This window comes from Eptesicus fuscus, chromosome 13, assembly GCF_027574615.1.
Source record: "Eptesicus fuscus isolate TK198812 chromosome 13, DD_ASM_mEF_20220401, whole genome shotgun sequence".
NCBI classification, from domain to species: domain Eukaryota; kingdom Metazoa; phylum Chordata; class Mammalia; order Chiroptera; family Vespertilionidae; genus Eptesicus; species Eptesicus fuscus.
The window spans coordinates 6874925-6896831 of NC_072485.1; the positions used below are offsets into that span (position 1 = coordinate 6874925).

A 21907-nucleotide genomic window follows, 5' to 3' on the forward strand; every position below is an offset into this window, starting at 1 on the left:
GGAAACAAAATTTTCCCAAATGGTATTACTTAAGATATCTTCAAAACAAGTATATCATGGCAATACTATTTTTAGTAATTTTTGCTTGATGCCAAGTTGTTTTTGAGAAGGAGAAATTTTTTTTTAAGAACAGTTGAGAAAATCTCATTCCATTAAAAGGAACTCTTAGGAAAAAAAAAAAGGAACTCTTAGAAAATTTGAAACTAGTGTGTAAGATACACCAATACCTCTTCACCCATAATAAAGGTCCTATAATTCACATAACTTTAGCACTGAAAACCCAAAACAAATAATGCTCTTGACTTACACCAATGGCATTGTGACAATCAATGTAGCTTTCTCTTTGATAAATTTTGCTGTAGTCATTTCAGTATCCACAGATTCTGGAAGATTCAGATGCAATCTGTACTTCTCAGGGACCTCAATCAATAAATCATCCTAAGAATAATAAACCAAGAGAGATTTTAAAAGATAAACATAGGAAAGCAGTTCCTGGTTAAAATGAGTGTTGTTGGATTTCTGTTCCCAGTTATTTACTCCTTTTCCATAAGAAGAGGATCTCAACTTATTGTCATGTGACTTGCAGTGAGCAATAACGTTACTGTTGTAAAGTCCTGAGCTTTTGAGATTTGTTATTGCTGTTGAATACATCAAAAGTTAACTGAGCAGTAGCAGAAGATGGGTGTCGTCATCCCAAATTACATGAATTTACTTTGGGGCAGACAAAGCAAACAGCAAGGAAACTTACTGGAGACTGGAAAGATGGTTGACCCATGTTTTATAGTGATAAAGCCCTTAGTTCAGTGATGGCGAACCTATGACACGCATGTCAGCACTGACACGCATAGCCATTTCTGATGACACGCGGCCGCTCAGGCGGCCGCATGCTGAGGATGAAACATTTGCTGCTCCTGAGGATGAAACATTTGCGAAATAATGTTTTTTCCTTAAATGACACACTACCCGAGTTATGCTCAGTTTTTTGGCGAAGTTTGACACACCAAGCTCAAAAGGTTGCCCATCACTGCCTTAGTTAAAACTATCACAATTATTTGGAATACAAATTACCTAGTAAATTTGTGGCATTAGGTACAGAAGTGGTAAAATAAAATGTTGGTGGCATGCATTGGTTTTATGGGCTACGTTTAACAAGGTGTGACAAAAAGAGATGAACTTAAAGACTAGAATGTACCAGTTTGCAGAGTTGAAAGGGAATATACAGAGCCAAGAAGTTCTAAGACTTGACAGAAATGCAACTAATTTCTTTTTCAACCAGTAAAGAGTAAATTGAGGTTATTATTTTTACCAATGAAGGCTGATTAAGACAGCCGAGAGGCAAAGACTAAATCACAAATCTTTTACTTTTGTTAAAATTTCTACCTGGGTTAAGGTGGACCTCAATAAACCTTTCCATTTGACTCAAATGACAGCTATTAAGTAAAAAAGGACAAGCCATTAGAAAATGGACCTGTCTAAAAAAGACTTGTTGGGTATAGCACTGAGTGGAATTAAATAAAATATTACCAGCCTGGACTAAACCTAATTTAAAATAATCTTTGGACCCCAAACATTCTATGGGCATGACACAGGCTGAGTAAATTGCTCAGCATCTAAGGATGGCATATTCTACATCACCCATTCTACATGAACCTCCCAAAGAATGGAGCTGAAGGTAATGGGAAACAACGAGGCTAGGCAATACAGGAATCTGTAATGGCCCTAAGTGAGAACATCCTCCACATGCAGGAAAAGGGACCCTCAAAATACCTGTTCACCAGGATGTCAGCATTGCTGTGCACCAGTAACTGCTGTGGGCCTCATAATTTTACCATTCCTGAATTGAGACTGTTAATAGTGACTGTCTTCTCCCCATTTAACATTGTATGGTGTATGGGATTATGGGAATAGATAACTTGTGCTTGCAATTCATAGGTCTGGTTCAAGAGGCGCAAAATGCAAACTATGATGGCAAAATCCTGTACTTTGGAGTCTGATACTAGAATTGGAGGTGTCTTTGAAAAATACAAATATTTGTGAGGAAGTAAGTGGACTGTGGTAGACTATGGGATTGTTGCCAATTATTTGAACTCTGAAAAAGGATTATATGTATATCCCTGCCATGTGACTCCCTATGACTACTCTTGAGAATAGTCTTCCCTGCCCTATCAATGTAGGACTTGGCCTAGTGACTTACTTTACCAGTAGGATGTGAATAAAAGTGATATATGCCAAATCTGAGGAAGTTTTAGGATCCATTGCATGGTTTGGCCATTTCTATTTTCCCTCTGCCAGAAGAATGAAATAGGTCAGATAGGAATTGCTTCTTCATCTGTATCTTAAAATGTGTATTATCAAGCAGAGCCCTAGCCAGTTTCACTGAGTGGATAGAGCATCAGCCCTTGGATTGAATGATCCCAGGTTCGATTCTGGTTAAGGGCACCTATTGCTGTTGCAGGCTCCATCCCCAGCCCTGGTAAGGGTGCATGTGGGAGGCAATCAACCCATGTGTCTCTCTTTCATTGATGTTTTTCCCTGTCTCTCCCCTCCTTCTCACTCTCTCTAAAAAAATCAATGGAAAAATATCCTTGGGTGAGGATTAACCAAAAATAAATAAATAAATAAATAAATAAATAAATAAAGATTTGTTGAGCAGAGCAGGCCTACCTGATATGTAACCTGAGCAAATTACTGTAAGCTACTGAGATTGTGGAGTTAGTTAATACAGCATAACATAGTGACCATTGACTGATACAAATTTACAATAGCATCTACTCAACCTACCTCAGAAACACTAAGGTCACAGAGAGATACTGAATTAATACCAGGTAATTCAACTTTTAATTCAATTTTCAGTGGTTTCTCATTCTGATCTGCCACCGTTTTTAATTCATAGGCTGGTCTCTTCATCTCCACCTGGATCTCTGTACTGGAAATCTCTTCTATCAGGCACCCCTTTTTGCTTGAAACTTGGTCTTTTGGCAGTAAAAGTTGAGGGGAGTGATCTGAATTGCTCAGAGTGCTGCTGCTTATCTGTTCAAGGGTTAGTTCTTTATGGAAAAAAAAGGGGGGGGGAATAAAATCACAAAATTAATCAACAACATAAACTACTATCAGTGCTATCAGGCTACTAGCTGCAATATATGTAGTGCTAGCCAAGATGGCAGATAAAGCTGCAGCTAATTGAGTTTGGGAATCTTAAAAGAATCTTAAACCAAAAAGATTTCAAAGCTTAAAAGTTTGCAGGATTTAAAAATGTTTAAGGACATGCTAATATTTCTAATATCTAATCTTTATCTTTTTCTATTTTAAGTTGTTCATCTTTTAAAATTGAGATTTCTAGTTTGCAAAATGCACACAAGATACAAAAATTGTAAATCAATATAATTTTCCATCTACATTCATTAACTTACCTTTTCTCGTTTTCTCTCTTAAATCTGTGGGGCCAGTTTGGATTCCCATCAGATTTTGTTTCATCCTTTGAATGCTTCCTTTTATTTTAAATTTGGTAATATGGTAAATGTGTGAGAGAGTGAACTGGAGTTGTTCCTCAATGCATTTCATGGCCATCTGTATTAATTGATCTTTTTTCACTTGGTCCTTTTCTGCTGCCTGGAGAACATCAGGATTGTAGGCAACATCGATGACTGTGCAGACATCTGCGTGTGTAAAAAAGAAAAGAAAAGAAAAAAAGATAGACATTTGTGCATGAGATTCAGAGGGTATGAAATGAAGACAACTTGTTTCACTAATGATATTGTCAGGTAATATATTAAGCCATAATCCTGATAAACCTAGAAAGTATAAATTCTATTCCTATATTTTTCAGAAGCAATAATAAGGATGATATATACACAATTTCAATGAGGGAATTTTTTGGCATTTTATATAGGTTAAAAACAGTTTATATTATTAGACAAACAGTAATAAAAACTTTTTAAATGAGTAGCTTTGTTTTTTTTCTAAATATATTTTTATTGATTTCAAAGAGGAAGTAGGAGAGACAGATATAAACATCAATGATGAGAGAATCATTGACCAGCCTCCTTCATACCCCACACTGGGGATTGAGCCTCAACCTGGGATCGAACCTCCTGGTTCATAGGTCGACACTCAACCACTGAGCCACGCTGGCCGGCCAACAGTATTCATTTTATATAAAGGTTATATTTATTAGTCATTAGCTACATTATAACCAAATAAAAATATTTTACATGTAATGTCTTTTACCAAGTAAAATCTGGTTCATGCTATTCCCAATAAAAATTTTTAAATGTTTTCTGTCCCACAATTCTATGTACCTGATGTTTCAGACATATCTTCTGGTCTGCCAACACTCAGAGGTACTGGATGAGTGTTTGATTGGGGAGCTGGAATCCTTTTCCACTGACATAGGTTGATAAAAAGTGTTTTTTCTTTAGGTTTCTAGGAATCAAATGATTTCACATATCAAATATATTTCAAAATAATATCCTAAAAGAAACACCTCACAGAATTTGAAGAGTGAGAATTTTAGGTTCCAAGTAAGTTATTACTTGTATTAAAACTGTGTTTGAGAAATTATACTGTTACCTGATTTTCCCAAAGCTCTTCATCAAGAATCCAGTTGCTACGCCCAGAGGAACTGGGAGGAGGAAGGGGGAATTGATCTAAGCAGCTGTTCCATTTTTTTCTTTTTTACCGTCTTTCACCACTTTCTTACCCCCACAACCAAATAAGTCCTCTTTATTTGAAAAATATCCAATTCTATGATTCTCTATTAAATCATTACATTACTTTTATTTTCATTCTATCAGAAAAATGGCTCATTTTGAGATCTCCAAAATATATAAAATATGAATTTCCCATTTTTACTCCTTCAATGCAATCTTCTGCACTACATTTCACTTTCCATCTAGAGTGGCAGTTTCCCTCAGCGTTAAAGTAACAATAGCTAAAGGTAAGCTATTCTCTGGTTACTGCAGGATCATTTCATTCAGGACCTCCCATCCAAGGGCACCAACTCTACATACCAGGATTCTTGTTTGTAGACAGAGCTGTGGTTCTGGGGCAGCACAAAGCTGTTTGCCCTCTTTCAGCTGCTGTTGAATGAAGTTCTTATAGCTTTCAGGGTTACTTTCAGCCAGATCATCTAGTAGGTTCCAGAACTGAGTAACTTGGGTAAGCAGACCATTTGAGGATGACTCCATGATTGAAGTGAATAGGCCTCTTAAGTCTGAGGAAAGACATGACTTAAGTAAAAATAATCTGTGTAGCTGTTGATTCATTTCTTCTTTTGGGAGAGGAGGAACAGGTCAGGAATTGTTTTGGTGAAGTTAGCTGTTTCTAAAACTGTAGATCAGCACCACTTTATCTTTTCCTTATTCTTATTTATTTATTTATTTATTTAAATTAATTTCTTTATTAAGGTATCACATATTTGTCCTCATCCCCCCATTCCCATCCCACACCCCTCTTTCCTTATTCTTAATTTATCTAGTATCACTTCCTAAATTCTCAAGCTGTCCTCTCAGATAATAAGGCCTTACCTCCCCTAGACCTTCACAAGCCCTGAGGGGCCAGAGTACTCATTTAAGTCTGTGCTTCCAGGTAGTTTCCTTTTTCCAACACCTGGGTTTTGGCTGACTGGTGCCCTAACCAGTCTGGAAATTGCCAGACTTCCTCAATCCTCAGCATAGCTTAGTAGTTAAAAGCATGGACTTGCGCTGGCTGGTGTGCCTCAGTTGGTTGAGCGGTGTCCCATGCACCAAAAGGTTGCAGGGCCCTTGCTGGTTTGGCTCAGTGGATAGAGCCTCTGCCTGTGGACTGAAGGATCCCAGGTTCGATTCCAGTCAAAGGGCACATGCCCAGGTTGCTGGCTTGATCCCCAGTAGGGGGCGTGCAGGAGGCAGCTCATCAATGTTTCTATCTCTCCTTCTCCCGAACTCTCTGAAATCAATAAAAATATATATTTTTAAAAATAGATTTTATTGATTTTTACAGAGAGGAAGGGAGAGGGAGAGTTACAAACATCGATGAGAGAGACACATTGGTCAGCTGCCTCCTGCACACGCCCTACTGGGGATGTGCCCTCAACCAAGGTGCATGCCCTTGGCCAGAATCGAACCTGGGAACCTTGAGTCCGCAGGCCGACGCTCTATCCACTGAGCCAAACCGGTTAGGGCAATAAAAATATATCTTAAAAAAAACCTCTCAAAAAACCAAAAGGTTGCAGGTTCGATTCTCCATCAGTACTCATGCAGGAGGCAGCCGATAAATATTTCTCTCTCACATCGATGGTTCTCTCCCTCCCTCCTCCTTCCTGTCTCTCTGAAATCAATAAAAACATAAAAAAAAAAAAGAAAAAAGCATGGACTCTGCTAGATTCTAATCTTAGCTCTATCACTTACTGGCTGTGTGCCCATGAGCAATTAATTTATGTATGTGCCTCAGTTTATTCTCCTCAAAACGAAGACGATAATACCAATCTCCTGGGGTTACCGTGAGGATTAAGAGGCTGGAACACTTGGTCAACACTATATGACAGTAATAATATCCTCTCTTCTTGAGACAAGTTCCCTCGCACCTTCCTCCCCCAACTGGGAGGCGTCCCAGAGCACCCACAGAATGAGGAAGAGGAGGTCTGGGTTCTCCGAACACGACACTAGGGTTAGACTAAGGGGGAAACTTAACTAATGGACAGCCGTTCCAGAGGTCTGCGAACCCACCTCTCGGTCTCTTGACAAACCGCGACGCCTGTTACCAGGGTAACCAGACTGGGTAGCACCTAATTGAGTCCGGAGAGCTCCCGGCAGAAGGTCTTTCCACTTCCAGTTCCGGAATCTCCCCGCTCCGCGGCGGGCCTCGCTTCTCAGCTGAGCCCGACCCCCTTTTCCAGGAAGGCGCCCGCCGCCCCTCGGCACCAGTGGACCTCTCGAGAGTCCTGGAAACCCTCCCTGTGGACGTCTCCGAGTCCTCTGTTGGTGGGAAGAATTTCTCGGGAGCACGACTTCCGGCCTGAACGGGAAGCTTGCTCCCTTTTCTCCCAGTCCTCTTCCTCCCCCCACCCCCGCCACGCGAGGCCGCGGTGCACGGTATGGGTGTGTTTGTGTGTATTTGTGTGGGGCGGGCGTGTGGCGGGAAGGTGACCGGGAGCTTCTTGGCCGCTGGGGAGCAGGGATCCCGGTGACAAAGATGGGGGTGTTTTCTCTGTCTTCCACTTGGAAGCCTCAGCTCCCCCTTCAGGCACTTTAGATACTTCTCGGGGCCCAGTCCAAAGTGTCCCCCTTGGGAGCGAGACCCAATCCCCGGGACCATCCCCGAGGAGCGGAGCGGGGAATGCCCCAGCCAACCCTGGCGCCCGGCCTCCTCGCCGGCGCAGCCTCCGGCCTCAGGCCGGACCGATCCCTGGCGTGGGTCTGGCCCGAGGAAAGGGTAGCCGTGGCCTGGGGCACGGGTGAGGGCAGAATAACCGGTGGGAAGGCTGCGTTTTCACGAAGGACTCGGGTGAAGCTGCACAGCTGCCTTTGAGCACTGACTCCTTGGCTTCCTGGGTCGGAGGAGATCTTGTAATGGAGTGGTTCTTCGTCTCACACTAACAAGATGCCCGATTTCCTCAGGATCGAGGGGTGAGTGAGTGGTGGGGTGGTTGCACAAAGCCCCTGCTAGCTACACAGTGAATAGCCCTGTCATGTTTTTTTTGGAGGCTTCTGTACAAAATAGAAAATAAAAGTCCCCTGAATGGAGAAATTTAGGGCGTCTCTGTATTTGAGGTTTTTGTTTCTGTTGACATTTGTGGCCCCCGATACTCTCAAATCCAGATAATTGCTTCATCGCAAACTAACTTTGAGATTGCAGAGTTGATTTTTAACCTGGACCTTGTTTGCCTTGGACTATGTGGCCTGAGATAAGTATGGCTTTAAGGGAATTTTATCTACTAATTAGGAATGAACATACTCATCTCCTATACAACATAGAGTTATTTTGAGGAGTAAATAGTGTCATTTCAAAGAATTCCATTGTACACTAGCTCCTTTCATCCTCATATTTCTGTGGTCAGGAATTTCCCCCTTTTAATGTTGAAGAAAAAACTATTACCCAAGACTTCTGAGTTCTAAGTGATCTTTTCTTTGCCTCATGCTTCTTTATAATATTGAAATAAAATATAAGGTAGTAAAGGACATTTTTATTTTTAAATATTTGTTGATTCATTTCAGATTGAAGAATGTCCCGGGTTCCACTGGGGAAAGTCCTCCTAAGGAATGTCATCCGGCATACAGATGCTCACAATAAGGTGAGAGGTACTACCTAGTTATTCCTCCACACTTAATGAGGGCACACAGTGTGGCAAGCGTTATTTTGGTCCTGTTGGGAGATACAAAGATGAATAAAATAGATAATTGCAATATAGCTTGATAATTACTAAATAGAGACATGTAAAATGTTTTAGTGCACTAAGGAAGGAATAATGAAATCTGCCTTGGGGAATTAGGAAAGGCTTCACAGAATGGGTGGTATTTGAGGCACTGATATTTGAACGAGTTCTTGATGAAGAGGTTCAAGATTTCCAGGTGTAAAAAATCTTTCTGTACAGAGAGAAAATCATGTACTAACATATAGCAATAAGAAAGTGCATGAAGCTCTGGGAGCATGGCAAGAAATTGTGTGCATCCGGAAAGTAGTGAAATGTGGGGGCTAGTGACAGAAGATGAGGCCAGTGTGGATTATGATGTTTGGAGATTAGATATTTTTCCTCTAGGCAATAAGTAAACCATCAAATATATATATATTCAATTTTTAAAATAGGTTTTTATTGATTTCAGAGAAAGGCAGGGAGAGGGAGAGCTGAAAACATCTATGGGAAACATGGATGGGCTGACTCTTGCACGCCTCCTACTGGGGATTGAGCCTGCAACTTGGGCATGTGCCCTGACTGGGAATTGAACAGGTGACCTGGTGCATGGGACAATGCTCAACTGAGTCAGACTGGCTGGGAAACCATCAGATATTTTTAAGCTGAGTGTGACTTGATTATATTTTAGAAAGATGATTTTTTAATTGGATAGGTGATAGAGCAAATGGGGTGAACAGTAGAGAGACCAATTAGGAAGCAATTGCAATGTTCCAGGTGAGAGATGATGAGGGGGCGGGGGTTCACATGAAAGCAGTGACAGTAGGGATGAAGAGAGGAATTTAGGAGGTAGAATCCAAAGAACTTGGTGACTGATTGGATGGTGGTGATAATTATGGAATCAAATGTTACTATCTTGTGTGCCTAGGTGAATGATGATGATAGGAAACAAAAGAAAGGGACAAGTATGATGGGAAATGTAATTCGTTTGGTGTTGATGGTGAAGAACTTATAGGATGTCCAAACAGTTGGAAATTCCGACTTGGAAGCAAAGGAGAAATGTTGAGACTTGGTTTGGGGATTATTGGTATGTAGGAAATGACAGGTCATGAGAGTAGATGAGGTCACCTAGGAGAACACATGCAATGAAAAGAGGGCCATGGAACCTTGTTTGGTTTTCTTTGGTGAACTGTATAATTCCTAGTTTGGTCTTAAAAGGTATTACTGTAATGTCACCTGATAATTTGATTGTGAGTGAGGTTATAACTGTTACCTAAGTAGCCTCTGCAATTGCATTAAACCACCCCTAGTTGAATGGTGAACTTAGATTTGTAAGTTGTGACTAAAAAGATAGTCTAGCACAGATTTAACAAAATATTATAGGAGGATTTATTTATTTTTGAATAATTACTTTGTTAAGGCAATTTATGAAACTTTATTTATTGATTTATTTATTTTTTTAAAATATATTTTATTGATTTTTTTACAGAGAGAAGGGAGGGGGATAGAGAGTTAGATACATCTATCAGTTGCCTCCTGCACACCCCCCACTGGGGATGTGCCCGCAACCAAGGTACATGCCCTTGACCAGAATCGAACCTGGGACCCTTCAGTCCACAGGCCAACACTCTATCCACTGAGCCAAACCAGTTAGGGCTATTTATTATTATTATTATTATTATTAGTATTTTTAATCCTCACCCGAGGATATTTTTCTATTGATTTTCAGAGAGAGTGGAAGAGAGAGAGAAAAAGAGAGAAATATCAATGTGGGAGAAATACATTGATTGGTTGCCTCCTGCATGTGCCCTGACCAGGGCCTGAGCCGGGGAGGAGCTGCAGCCGAGGTACATGCCCTTGAATGAAATCAAACCTGGGACCCTTTGGTCCGAAGGCCATTGCTCTATCCATTGAGCCAAACCAGCTAAGGCAATAGGAGGATTTAGAAATAAAACATATTCTTATTTTTTTTTAATATAATTTTATTGATTTCAGAGAGGAAGGGAGAGGGAGAGAGAGATAGAAACATCAATGATGAGAAAGAATCATTGATAGGCTGTCTCCCACATGCCCCCCACTGGGGATCAAGCCCACAACCCCAGCATGTGCCCTTGGCCGGAATCGAACCCGGGACCCTTCAGTCCGCAGGCTGACGCTCCATCCACTGAGCCAAACCGGCTAGGGCCATATTCTTATTTTTTGGTAATTTGTAATCTGATTCTCTAGAAATTCCCTAGCAATTCTCATGTCTTTTTATTTTGTTTTTAATAAAAATTAGAAGAAAAAAAATTAGGATGTTGTGAAAACCCTGAAAGTTTAAAGACCTGTCCTTACTAGCTTTTTGACTTTGGTAAAATTTGAGCTTTTGTTTCTTCTCAGAATATAATAATGGCATCTTGCTTTGCTTTCCTCATAAGATTGCTTAAGGTTCAATTGAGATGATACATTTAAAATGACAAAGCATTTTAGACACATAAGGGATTATCATTTGGTAATTGCAAGATAATTACAAAATTGATAAGGTTCTAAGTGTGTCTATGCAAGGGTTAAAAAATTTTGTTGCGCCCTGACCGGTTTGGCTCAGTGGATAGAGCATCAGCCTTCGGACTGAAGGGTCCCGGGTTCGATTCCAGTCAAGGGCATGTACCTTGGTTGCGGGCACATCCCCAGTAGGGGTTGTGCAGGAGGCAGTTGATCAATGTTTCTCTCTCATCGATGTTTCTAACTCTATCCCTCTCCCTTCCTCTCTGTAAAAAATCAATAAAATAGATATATTTAAAAAAAAATTTTTTTTGTTGCTACCCTAACCCGTTTGGCTCAGTGGATAGAGCGTCAGCCTGCGGACTGAAGGGTCCCAGGTTCGATTCCGGTCAAGGGCATGTACCTTGGTTGCAGGCACATCCCCAGTCAGGGGTGTGCAGGAGGCAGTTGATCAATGTTTCTCTCTCATCGATGTTTCTAACTCTCTATCCCTCTCCCTTCCTCTCTGTAAAAAATCAATAAAATATATGTTAAAAAAAAAAAGAATTGACAAACTTTCTAAAAAAAAAAATTTTGTTGCTGCAGAATTCTGCATATTTGAGATTTACTGGGTCAGCTTGTTTAATCACATTGAGAAATCAGAATTAATTTCCAAGGTTCTTGATCATAACCCAGTCTATAATCCCATAATTAGTGCAGACTGTATTTTTAGTTACTTTTTTGTGATGTAAAGTGTTATTTTCAGTAACTTATTTTAATTTCTTTCCTTTAAAAAAAAATCTAGATTCAGGAGGAATCAGATATGTGGAAAATAAGAGAACTGGAGAAACAGATGGAAGATGCTTACCGGGGGAACAAAAGGAAAATGTTGCCCAGCAGTTCAAGGTGCAGTTGGAGCTCAGAGAACCAAAATAATTCTCATCTTATTCAAAATAATCAATTTTGGTTTAAAATCATTTTGGTATGCTAAAGATCCATGATTCAGTTTTGTGAGTCCTTAAGCATTCATTCCCTCTTTCATAAACCTAGACCCAAGTATAAAGATAATGGCTATCATGCATATGATCCCACTCTTTGTACTTATTTGCAAAAGAGAATTTTAAAAGTCTACCTTGAACAATTGTAAACATTAAGGATTCTGTGGATTCTGACCTTATCTGATGGCTTTTAATCTTAGATTTTCTATTTGCATCTTATGGTCGCTTAGCTGATCATATACTCCTTTTCCTTGTTAGTCTTTCATTCTCTCTTCCAGTCTTTTTTTAATTTTTAAATTTTTTTCTTTCAGCTTCTTCTTTACTCCATCTACTCACTATCTTCGCCAAATCACAGTCTTTCACATTACCTTTTTATTAATTTGAGTATAAATATAAGGGATTATGCAGGCTTAGTTGTCATATCTGTAGTGGTATAGGAATGTCTGAGTATTTCGAACATCTGTTGGGCCCTTTAGTGTACAGCTGTGTGTATGAAAAATGACTCAAAGTAGTAATGCTGATTCTAAAGCCACCAGGGGAATAATTAACACATTGCGGATGGATCACGAGAATTCTCGTGTTTTCTGTTCTAAGGCTTGTGACCAATCACGATATTAAGAAGATATTAGTTTGTAAGAACATATAATTAATAACTTCAAAATGCAATGGGTATTTAATTTTAAAGCGTGCCTTTAACATTTACGTAAAACGTTTTTTGTACTCGTTCCATAGAAACTTATCCTGGCCACTGGGTAAACCTAGAAATAAAACTATTGGTCCGCAATGTGTTAATAGTGCGATATTTAAGGAGAGAGAGTGTGCCTGCAGAGTATGTGGGCTTTGGAGTATGACTGGCTTTGTGTAACTGGCTTTAGACAAGAAAGTATGTAGAGTATCCGTGGTAAAGAAAGCAGAGTTTCAACATAAAAATATATTTTTCAGTCCGTTTTTTCTCTGATGGTTCTTTGAGAATTTAGAAGTACTGTTAGTGCAGATGATGATTTATTTTATGTTGGTTGTTCAGTTTCTAGTGGCACCTCCAGGAACAAAACATTGTTGTTTTTTTTTTTGTTAATCCTCACCCCAAGGATATTTTTCCATTGATTTTCATTGAGAGTGGAAGGGAGGGGGAGAGACACACAGAGAGAAACATCAATGTGAGAGAGACACATTGATTGGTTGCCTCCCCCACATGCCCCAACCAATGCTGGGGATCGAACCTGCAATTGAGGTACTTGCCCTTGACCAGGAATCGAACCCGCCACCCTTGTCTGTGGGCCAGTGCTCTAACCGACCAGGGCCAAAATATTGTTCTTTTTTTTTTTTTAATATTTTTTATTGATTTTTTTTTTTTACAGAGAGGAAGGAAAAGGGATAGAGAGTTAGAAACATCAATGAGAGAGAAACATTGATCAGCTGCCTTCTGCATACCCACTACTGGGGCTCGAGCCCACAACCTAGGCATGTGCCCTTGACTGGAATCGAACCCCGGACCCTTCAATCTGCAGGCTGACGCTCTATTCAATGAGCCAAACCAGCCAGGGCTTGTTCTTCTTGAGTGGACTATTAATGCCTTTCATGGTGAATAAATCTTCAAACATAATCTCTTTAAGGGCAGGGATTCTGATTGTCTCATTTGTATTATATTCTCAGTAGCTAGAGCATACCTGACACATAGGAATCCTTAAACTTTTTTTAAATATATTTTATTGATTTTTTTTTTTTTTTTTTTTTTTTTTTTTACAGAGAGGAAGGGAGAGAGCTAGAGAGCTAGAAACATCAATGAGAGAGAAACATCGATCAGCTGCCTCCTGCACACACCCCACTGGGGATGTGCCCGCAACCAAGGTACATGCCCTTGACTGGAATCGAACCTGGGACCCTTCAGTCCGCAGGCTGATGCTCTATCCGCTGAGTCAAAACGGTTTTGGCGGAATCCTTAAACATTTTTTTTTAAAAATATATTTTATTGATTTTTCACAGGGAGGAAGAGAGAGGGATAGAGAGTTAGAAACATCGATGAGAGAGAAACATCGATCAGCTGCCTCCTGCACACCCCCCACTGGGGATGTGCCCGCAACCAAGGCACATGCCCTTGACTGGAATCGAACCTGGGACCCTTGAGTCCGCAGACCGACGCCCTATCCACTGAGCCAAACCGGTTTCGGCTCCTTAAACATTTTTGATAACCAATTAGCTAGCTTTAGTGACTGGTTAGTGGATATTGTAAGTATGGACTGAATCAATGGTTTTCAACTGATTTTCTACCCCAATGTACTCATGGGTTAGGACTTATTCCCATTGTTACTATGACCTCACTACAGCAAGTTGCTGGTTTTCCCGGAAGGGAGTGTATTTAGAATTTAGGATAGTTTGCAATGTCCCCAGCTGTGATTATGCTCTGCTTCCCACTTTGCTTACTTTCCTAGTTGAGAATTAGCGAGTGAGCTACAGCCTGCCACAGTCCAGAAGTTGTTTCCTTTATATTCTTCAATAGGGTGGGTAATAATGGTCAGATTTTCATTGGACAACTGTACAAATTTACAGTGAGGAATAGACCATGTCTTTTTTACATGATTTAAAAAAACATTATCAGGTTGTTTTGTTCTCCCTCTTAGCTTGTTCAATGAGTTTTGTGCATGATGTTCCATAAAGTAACTTTATATATTGTTTCCAAATCTAAAAATCCTTCTGTTTCCTCATATAGCCGGATGCGTAGTGATGGTTTTGATGAAGAAAGTCAAAGAGACAATTGGAGGCCAAGGAATGAAATTTCTGAGGCACTGGAAGATGATTTTCTTAAGGCTAAATCCTGGAACAAGAAGTTTTATGATTATGAAGCTAACATGCCAGACAGGTTTGTGACTAAATTCTTGTGGCCATTAATAATATTTGGCATGAGAATGTGAACTTAAAAATATAATTATCTGTACAAAAACGTGTACACAAATGTTCACAGCTTAATTATTCAGTGTGGCCAAAAAAATGGAAACCCAAATGTCTATTAGCTGATGAATGAATAAACAAATTGTGGTATATGGAACGGTAATGGAATGTTATCTGGCAGTAAAAGGCATAAAGTACTCATAACATGCTATAATATGGATGAACCTTAAAACATTATGGTAGGTGAAAAGAGCCAGACATAAAAGGCCATTTGTTATATGATCCTATTTATATATGTCTAGAATAGGCAAATCCATAGAGACAGAAAGTAGGTAAGTGGTTGCCATGAGCTACAGGAGAGGGAGGAATGGAGAGTGACTGCTAATGCAGTTTCTTTTTGGGGTGATGAAAATGTTCTGAAGTAAGATAGTGGTGATGGTTGCACAACTCTGAATATACTAAAAGCCACTGACTTGCACACTTTAATAGGGTGACTTTTATGAATTATATTTCAATAGTTATTATTTTTTAAAAATATATTTTACTGATTTTTTACAGAGAGGAAGGGAGAGAGATAGAGAGTTAGAAACATCGATGAGAGAGAAACATCAATCAACTGCCTCCTGCACACCTCCTACTGAGGATGTGCCTGCAACCAAGGTACATGCCCTTGACTGGAATCGAACCTGGGACCCTTGAGTCCACAGGCCGACGCTCTATCCAGTGAGCCAAACCGGTTAGGGCATTTAAAAAATATATATTTTTATTGATTTCAGAGAGAAAGGGAGTGGGAGATAGAAACATCAATGATGAGAATCATTGATCGGTTGCCTCCTGCACGCCCCCTACTGGGGATCGAGCCCACAACCTGGGCATGTGCCGTTGACCAGAATCTAACCCGGTACCCTTCAGTCCACATGCCGATGCTCTATCCACTGAGCCAAACCAGCTAGGGCTCGATAGTTATTTTTAAAAAATTGTACCAATGTAGACAACATTATGTTAGGAAGTGTTTTTGGAGAAGTACTTCACAGCTAAAGAGAGCAGATTATAAGTTTTCTTAAGGAAGAGAATGGCAAGTTTTCTTACAGATCGACAAAGGAATTCTTTGTGTCTGAAATAATAGTGTGCAACACAGAAAAATAGCCAACTAAGTTTACTGGGCTGTGTGGGGTTGGTTTTACCATCTCTCTCTCTCTCTCTCTCTCTCTATATATATATATATATATTTTAATATATTTTATTGATTTTCCACAGAGAGAAAGAGAGAGGGATAGAGAGCTAGAAACATTGATGAGAGAGAAACATCGACCAGCTGCCTCCTGCACACCCCCCACCGGGGATGTGCCCGCAACCAATGTACATGCCCTTGACCTGAATCGAACCTGGGACCTTTCAGTCTGCAGACCAACGCTCTATCCACTGAGCCAAACCGGTTTCGGCTCTCTCTATTTTTCTGTGTGTCTGTGTGTGCATGCATTCCTAAGTCTGTCTAATTTAATTTTCAAAAACATATGCACTGTTTTAACAATATATATAATAAAATGTCATCTTACAGATGGGGTCACAGTGGTTATAAAGAGTTATACCCTGAAGAATTTGAAACAGACAGGTAAGACAAATAGGCTTACTGGGAAAAAAAAGTTAGAAACTAAGCTTAGTAGTACAAAGTCGGAACTGTAAATTGAGCTCAAGCGCAGTTTTTACAAAGCATGTAATATTTGCCATTAAAAATGTAACCAAAGAATAATCGGCAATTTAGATGGAAGGTGATAGGTATTTTACCTTTCCCTGATTGATGTTTGACATATCTATAGCACTTGTTTTTTTAAAATATGTTTTTGTTGATTTGAGAGAGAGAGGAAGGGAAAGGAGAGAAACATCCATCAGCTGCCTCCTGCATGCCCTGTACTGGGGATCAAGCCTGCAACCCTGGGCATGTGCCCTGACTGGGAATCAAACTGGTAACCTCTTGGTGCATGAGAGGGCGCCCAACCAATTGAGTCACACTGGCCAGGACTATAGCACTTAGGTCTTTATATTAGTAGTGTCCCATATAGTAATTCAGTATGGCAGATTAGAATTTTTTTTCAAATTAAAAATTCTTATATAATTTTAAACAAAACAGTTTTCTACCTATCAGATTGACAAATAAATATTTTTTATAATGCCCAGTGTTGCTAACACTAGTGATAAGCAGATCTTAATATACTTTTTTCCCGAGTCCAATGCTTTTTAATGATTTTAGTGTTGTTTTACAGATTAGAATTTTTATGTTCATTTTAAAGATGAGGAAATAAAAACTCAGTTATTAAGTCTCATAGTAACCCTATGTCAAAGCTGTTTTAAAATTTAGATGTTAACCCTAACTTTCTATCTAGAATGCAGAATATTAAAATAGAAATATTTTTATTTTCTATAGTAAAGGAGTTTCTCTTTTTTATTAGTGATCATCAAGATATTACCAATGGAAAAAAAAGATCTCCCCAGGAAAAATCATCTACCCATGAATCTCACAAACACAAGAAATCAAAGAAATCCCACAAAAAAAAGCAGAAAAAGAAGTCACACAAAAAACAGAAGAAAAGCAAAAAGGAAGTCACAGATATAACAGCCGATTCCTCAAACGAGTTCTCAGAAGAAACTGGGGCTTCTAGTACCAGGAAACAACCACATAAGCGTAAGAAAAAATCAAGGAAAAAGTCTCTCAAAAAGTCTGCTCTAGTTTTAGAGGCAGAAAGTGACACTTCTCAGTCCGATGATTCAGCATCCAGCAGTTCTGAGGAAAGAGACACTAAGAAAACCAAAAGGGAAAAAAAAGATAAAGTCAGTATTCCTGTAGTTAGCAATGAAATACCGGAGAGGACAAAAACAAACAAACGCACAAATTGGAAAGTGGCTACAGATGAGAGGTCTGCTGAGAGTTCGGAGGATGACTAAATGAGAAAGTCTTCAGTTCCCACTGACTTGGATATTGACAGCTCTTGCGCCTTGGGGCTTTGCTGATGACTCTTGTGTAGCACAGGGGCCTGAGGGCGGAGTTGTCCTGTGCCATCTCTGTACATTCTGACAGACTTGTCTTCTATTTTGGCCTGTTAAACTTGATCCTTTTATTGTTAATAGGGAATCTGGTATTTTGTTATGAAGGTTTCTTGAAGAGATTATTTTTTGCAGTTAATTACATTTAGCGTAGAGTGTATTTACAGCAAATTTAAAGGACCCAGGAAGCAGAATCCAATAATGACCTGGGTATGCCAGTTAGAATGTTGAGTTTGGGGAAAGCGAAGGCTGGAATCACGAGGTAGATTGGAACCAGTGCTGTGCAGAATGTACATAGGGAACATTGAGTTGCTCTTGTTTGGTTTATATCACAGGTGCCACTTGACTTTGTCTCAGCCTTGGTGCTTTGATCTTCCTGTATTTTGGCCCCCTTGGTCTGGTCCTTTAATGGGGAAATGAGCGCAAGAACAAATATTTCACCTTTACAACACCCATAGACAGCTGTTGTCAGCAGAGACTAGGGTTTTCTGTTCAATTTTCCTGCTGGACAGGGACTGTAGCTATACTCAGTATACCCATAAACATGGTAATTGGCTAGTAAATTTTTTTTTTAAAAAATTCTTTATGTATAGTAAATGGTTTTCTAGTTCCATTGCTGTATATTGCCTAAATGGACATGTGTTCAAATATTATTTCCTTTAGGTAAGTCCTTAACAAATGGGGAAGAATTAGGAGTTTTTTCATGCTAATGATGCTCTGAACAGGCTTCAGGGCAGCATCTGCCATTTAAATGTCTTCCTTGTTCATTTTGAAATCTGTTAATGAACTTTAGATTTTCCCTGAAACTAGGTTGAATCAAATCCAAAATGAAAGACTTCTCAGGGACATATCTACTTCTTTTCCAGCCTGCCTTTGGATTAAAGCACCAAGCAGAGACCATGTTATTTCCTTTTGCTATATGTGTAATTCCTACTATGTTAATTCATAAGAAATCAAAATAACACTGAAAGAAGACAAGCTAATTTTTCATTATGGCAGAAGATCAAGTGACATATTGTTTTTCTTAGTTGTCACTTCATGGGCTGAGTAAAAAGCTTGAAAACTCACTTGTCTTGGTTCTGCCACTAATTGGTTATGTGGTTTGGAGTAGGTAAGTTAACCTCTCTGGCCTTCCTTTGTACCACGTGTAATACGCAAATACTTCATGGTGATATGACATCATAGGACACCAGCAATAGAATGTAACTATGACATCATTCCATGAGGTGGTAAATTTTATAGTTCTGCTAAATTTGTTCTTTACAGAACAGATTTCTAACAAAATGTTTGGTCATGAAGTACATGGTTGGCTAGAGGGTCCCGATCCCAATTACAAGCAGGTGCTACCTTTGGGGCTATTTATTTGAAATATTAACACTTTGGTACTCAACTGTCAATGTTCAATGGTATATATTTTTACCTTTGGGATTAGTGGGGACCCAAGGGAGGAAGAGCAGTCTATAATAACTACCTCTTAACCAAAAGCAGTTTTGTTCTTGGAGCAAGTGAAATCTTTGTTGGAGGGAGTGTTCACTTTTTTTTTTCTTTTAAACATTGTTTCTGTGCTATCGAAGTACTGAGTCTCAGCACAGACTCAGGAGAATGGGTGAGTGGGACAAGGCATCTCCAGGAAGTTGGTTCTGTTTGGGTCTTGACCTTCCCTTCCTCCCATAGTAGCAGACCTCTCTTTCCCAATGAATACACATCTTGTTTTGTTTTTTGCCATGTTTACCTTTTCTTGGTCATGTATAAGCAATAAAGCTGTTTTCTGTTCTTCACCTTTCTCAACCCTAAATTTTCTTCTATGCTTTAGGCTAAGGCTCTGATGTTTCTTCCAGCCCCTTAAATACCATTTGCACTACTAGCCCTGGAACATATTTAGTCCTAGTGTTTCTGCCAATCAGAGATCTTATTAAATCCTAAAATGGGATTTTAAAAATAGAGTCGGAGAACTCACATTTATTGAATAATTGTTGTGATACAATGTGGAGTTTCTGATTCCAAATAAATAAATTTCACTTTTGAATTTTCGATCTGTCACTTTTTAGCACCAACAGGCTTGGTAATAGCCTGAAGTTGACCTGACAGTGGGTTGACAACTTTCCCTTACTGGCCCTTCAATCTGCTTAACAAGTCCTTTGCTTCTTCTGTCATTCTCCTAGGGAATGGCCTACTGCCCTCCTTTCTGTACAATCTGGGCAAAACGACTGGTGATGGCGAGAGTAGTGTCAATGAAGCGGTCCACACAGCTAGAGAGACAATTTTCAGTACGAGAGTCTAGGCGATTCCCTGGCTTCTCCACACATTTATCCCAACATAGCTCCATGAAGTGGTGCACCTAAGAGGACAGAAAAGTAGTAACCATTAGGGTCTGTATATAGGCCTATTTGCCAATTTTCTTCCTTCCCATTTTCATTTTCTGTCACCTAATTAAAACATCCTTTCAATCAACAAACCATGGGCTCTCCTCTTTCCTCACTTCCTACTCTGTCCCCAATATGGTCCAGACCCTCAGCCCTACATTGCAACAATTCCTTTATCCTCTCCTTTTCTATTTTTCTCTTCAGTAATTACAAAATACTTTCCATCAAGTCACCTGTGTTTGCTTAATCATCAGTTTCTCTGTTAGCTACTCAGGGCACTCCCTTATTTAACCCCAACCCATACGGTTTCAATGAGGCCCACACAGCATACTCGACTTGACTCTTTTTTTTGTAGTTAATCCTCACCTGACGGCTGGAAGTGACGGTTGCCTCCTCACTACTCCCGACTGGGCTGGGGATCAAACCTACAACCTAGGTACCAGGAATTAAACCTTCTGTGTGAGGGCTGAGGCTCTAACTGAGCCATACTGGCTAGGGCTAAACTTGACTCTTAATAATATTCTGCAAGGCCCTCCCTAAAGATTTTTACCAATTCTTCAAAACAGTTCGAATTCTTGCTTGAAGGCTACTGTCTATTATTTTCTACTTGTGTCAAGTCCTCAATCAGGATATAAGTTTTCAGGCACGATTAATTACTTTTTTTTTAAAATCCCAAACTAGCACCAGTGTAAGTTGAGAAAATATGGTACCAATTAATTCCCCAAACCACTGTACCCATATCATTCTAAACCTATCCCTTAAAGAGAAGTTCGTAACCTTTTTGAGAATCCAATGAAGCTTATGGATCCACTCTCCAGGAAAATGCACATACAGGCACAGAAAATGTACGCACTTGCATAATGTTCAGGACTCAAAAGATTTCTAACCAGGGTTGCGGGGGGGCGGGGGCACAGGGGGCGAAGAGGAGAGTAAAATACCATTTACCAAGGGCTCACTATTTGGGGAGGCTGAGAGCTAGGCACTCGCAGTCAATCCTTTTTGCGGTCATAAAAGATGACTTGTCACCTCCGTTTAAGAGGCGCGGTAGGTAATCAGCCCCACGTAACGCAGCTAATAAGGCCCCGTGCCGGGGTTCATGCCCAAAGAGCTCCAAAGCGCTTGTTCTCTAGACTGATTACTTCAGAGCCCCCCCGCCCCCCCATAATGTTCTGCCGCTCTGTCGTTCTCAAGTACGTTATCGCATCTGATCCTCACAATCCAGTAAGGGGACGGGCGACTGCGAAACCAAGATGCATAGTGGCTGGGTGTCCCCCTGGAGGCACGTGGCCTGTCGGCGGCAGGGGCGCGATTAGAACCTAGATCTCCCGAATGTCAGCCCAGTGGGCTCGCCGCCGGACTCGGCTCCCGGACCCTTGCGCCGCCCAAACCTTTCTTTCCTGCTTCACACCTATTTTCCCCACCCTGGGCTTGCCTAACGGCACCTGAGCAGCACCGCTCACCGGCGGCAGGCCTGCCGTGGCTCGTTTCCTTTGCGAGGGAACCGGGCGGAGCAGGGACATCGGGCGACCTCCCCGGGGGGGGCCTGGGACCTGTGCGTCAGCCTCGTTTCCCTTCACCCTGGTCCCTGTCCCGCACCTGTGCGGTGAACTGCGCCTTCTGCTGCTCGGCCGCCACCAGGCGCTGCAATTCCGCTTCGTCGGCCTCTCCCAGCTCCGCCATGGTCCGCGTCGGGGCTCCGGACTTCCGGCCACGTGCGTGCGCGCGCAAGTGCGGCGGCCGCCCCCCCGACTCCCGACTTCCAACTCCCGACTTCCGGTTCACCCAGCGTTTTCCTTCTCCTTGTTTTCTTTCGCGTCGCGGTAGGAGGTGCCCTG

The 21907-nt window shown here is 40.7% G+C and overlaps 3 protein-coding genes across 6 annotated transcripts; 1 reads left to right on the forward strand and 2 right to left on the reverse strand.

Moving 5' to 3' along the window:
* Positions 1-6947, reverse strand: PIH1D2 (PIH1 domain containing 2). Its single transcript, XM_008150169.3, has 6 exons — positions 6705-6947; positions 5010-5212; positions 4299-4422; positions 3411-3656; positions 2782-3047; positions 1-438 (listed from the first exon to the last, which is right to left on the reverse strand). Exons 2-6 carry the CDS (start codon positions 5184-5186, stop codon positions 304-306), a joined length of 948 nt encoding a protein of 315 aa, XP_008148391.1. The 5' UTR covers positions 5187-5212; positions 6705-6947; the 3' UTR covers positions 1-303.
* Positions 6816-19487, forward strand: NKAPD1 (NKAP domain containing 1). Of its 4 annotated transcripts, none has more exons than XM_028158535.2 (6): positions 6816-7070; positions 8193-8269; positions 11592-11692; positions 14492-14641; positions 16229-16282; positions 17118-19487. In XM_028158535.2, the coding sequence occupies exons 2-6, from the start codon at positions 8201-8203 to the stop codon at positions 17608-17610; spliced, it is 867 nt and encodes a 288-aa protein (XP_028014336.2). In that variant the 5' UTR covers positions 6816-7070; positions 8193-8200; the 3' UTR covers positions 17611-19487. The 4 variants fall into 4 exon arrangements, with proteins under 4 accessions (XP_028014336.2, XP_028014337.2, XP_028014334.2 ...); XM_028158533.2 differs by lacking the exon at positions 6816-7070 and adding an exon at positions 7084-7604; XM_028158536.2 differs by lacking the exons at positions 6816-7070; positions 16229-16282 and adding an exon at positions 7083-7604.
* Positions 19488-19648: 161 nt separating this feature from the next.
* Positions 19649-21903, reverse strand: TIMM8B (translocase of inner mitochondrial membrane 8 homolog B). Its single transcript, XM_008150172.3, has 2 exons — positions 21669-21903; positions 19649-20047 (listed from the first exon to the last, which is right to left on the reverse strand). The coding sequence occupies exons 1-2, from the start codon at positions 21750-21752 to the stop codon at positions 19880-19882; spliced, it is 252 nt and encodes an 83-aa protein (XP_008148394.1). The 5' UTR covers positions 21753-21903; the 3' UTR covers positions 19649-19879.
* Positions 21904-21907: the final 4 nt, after the last annotated feature.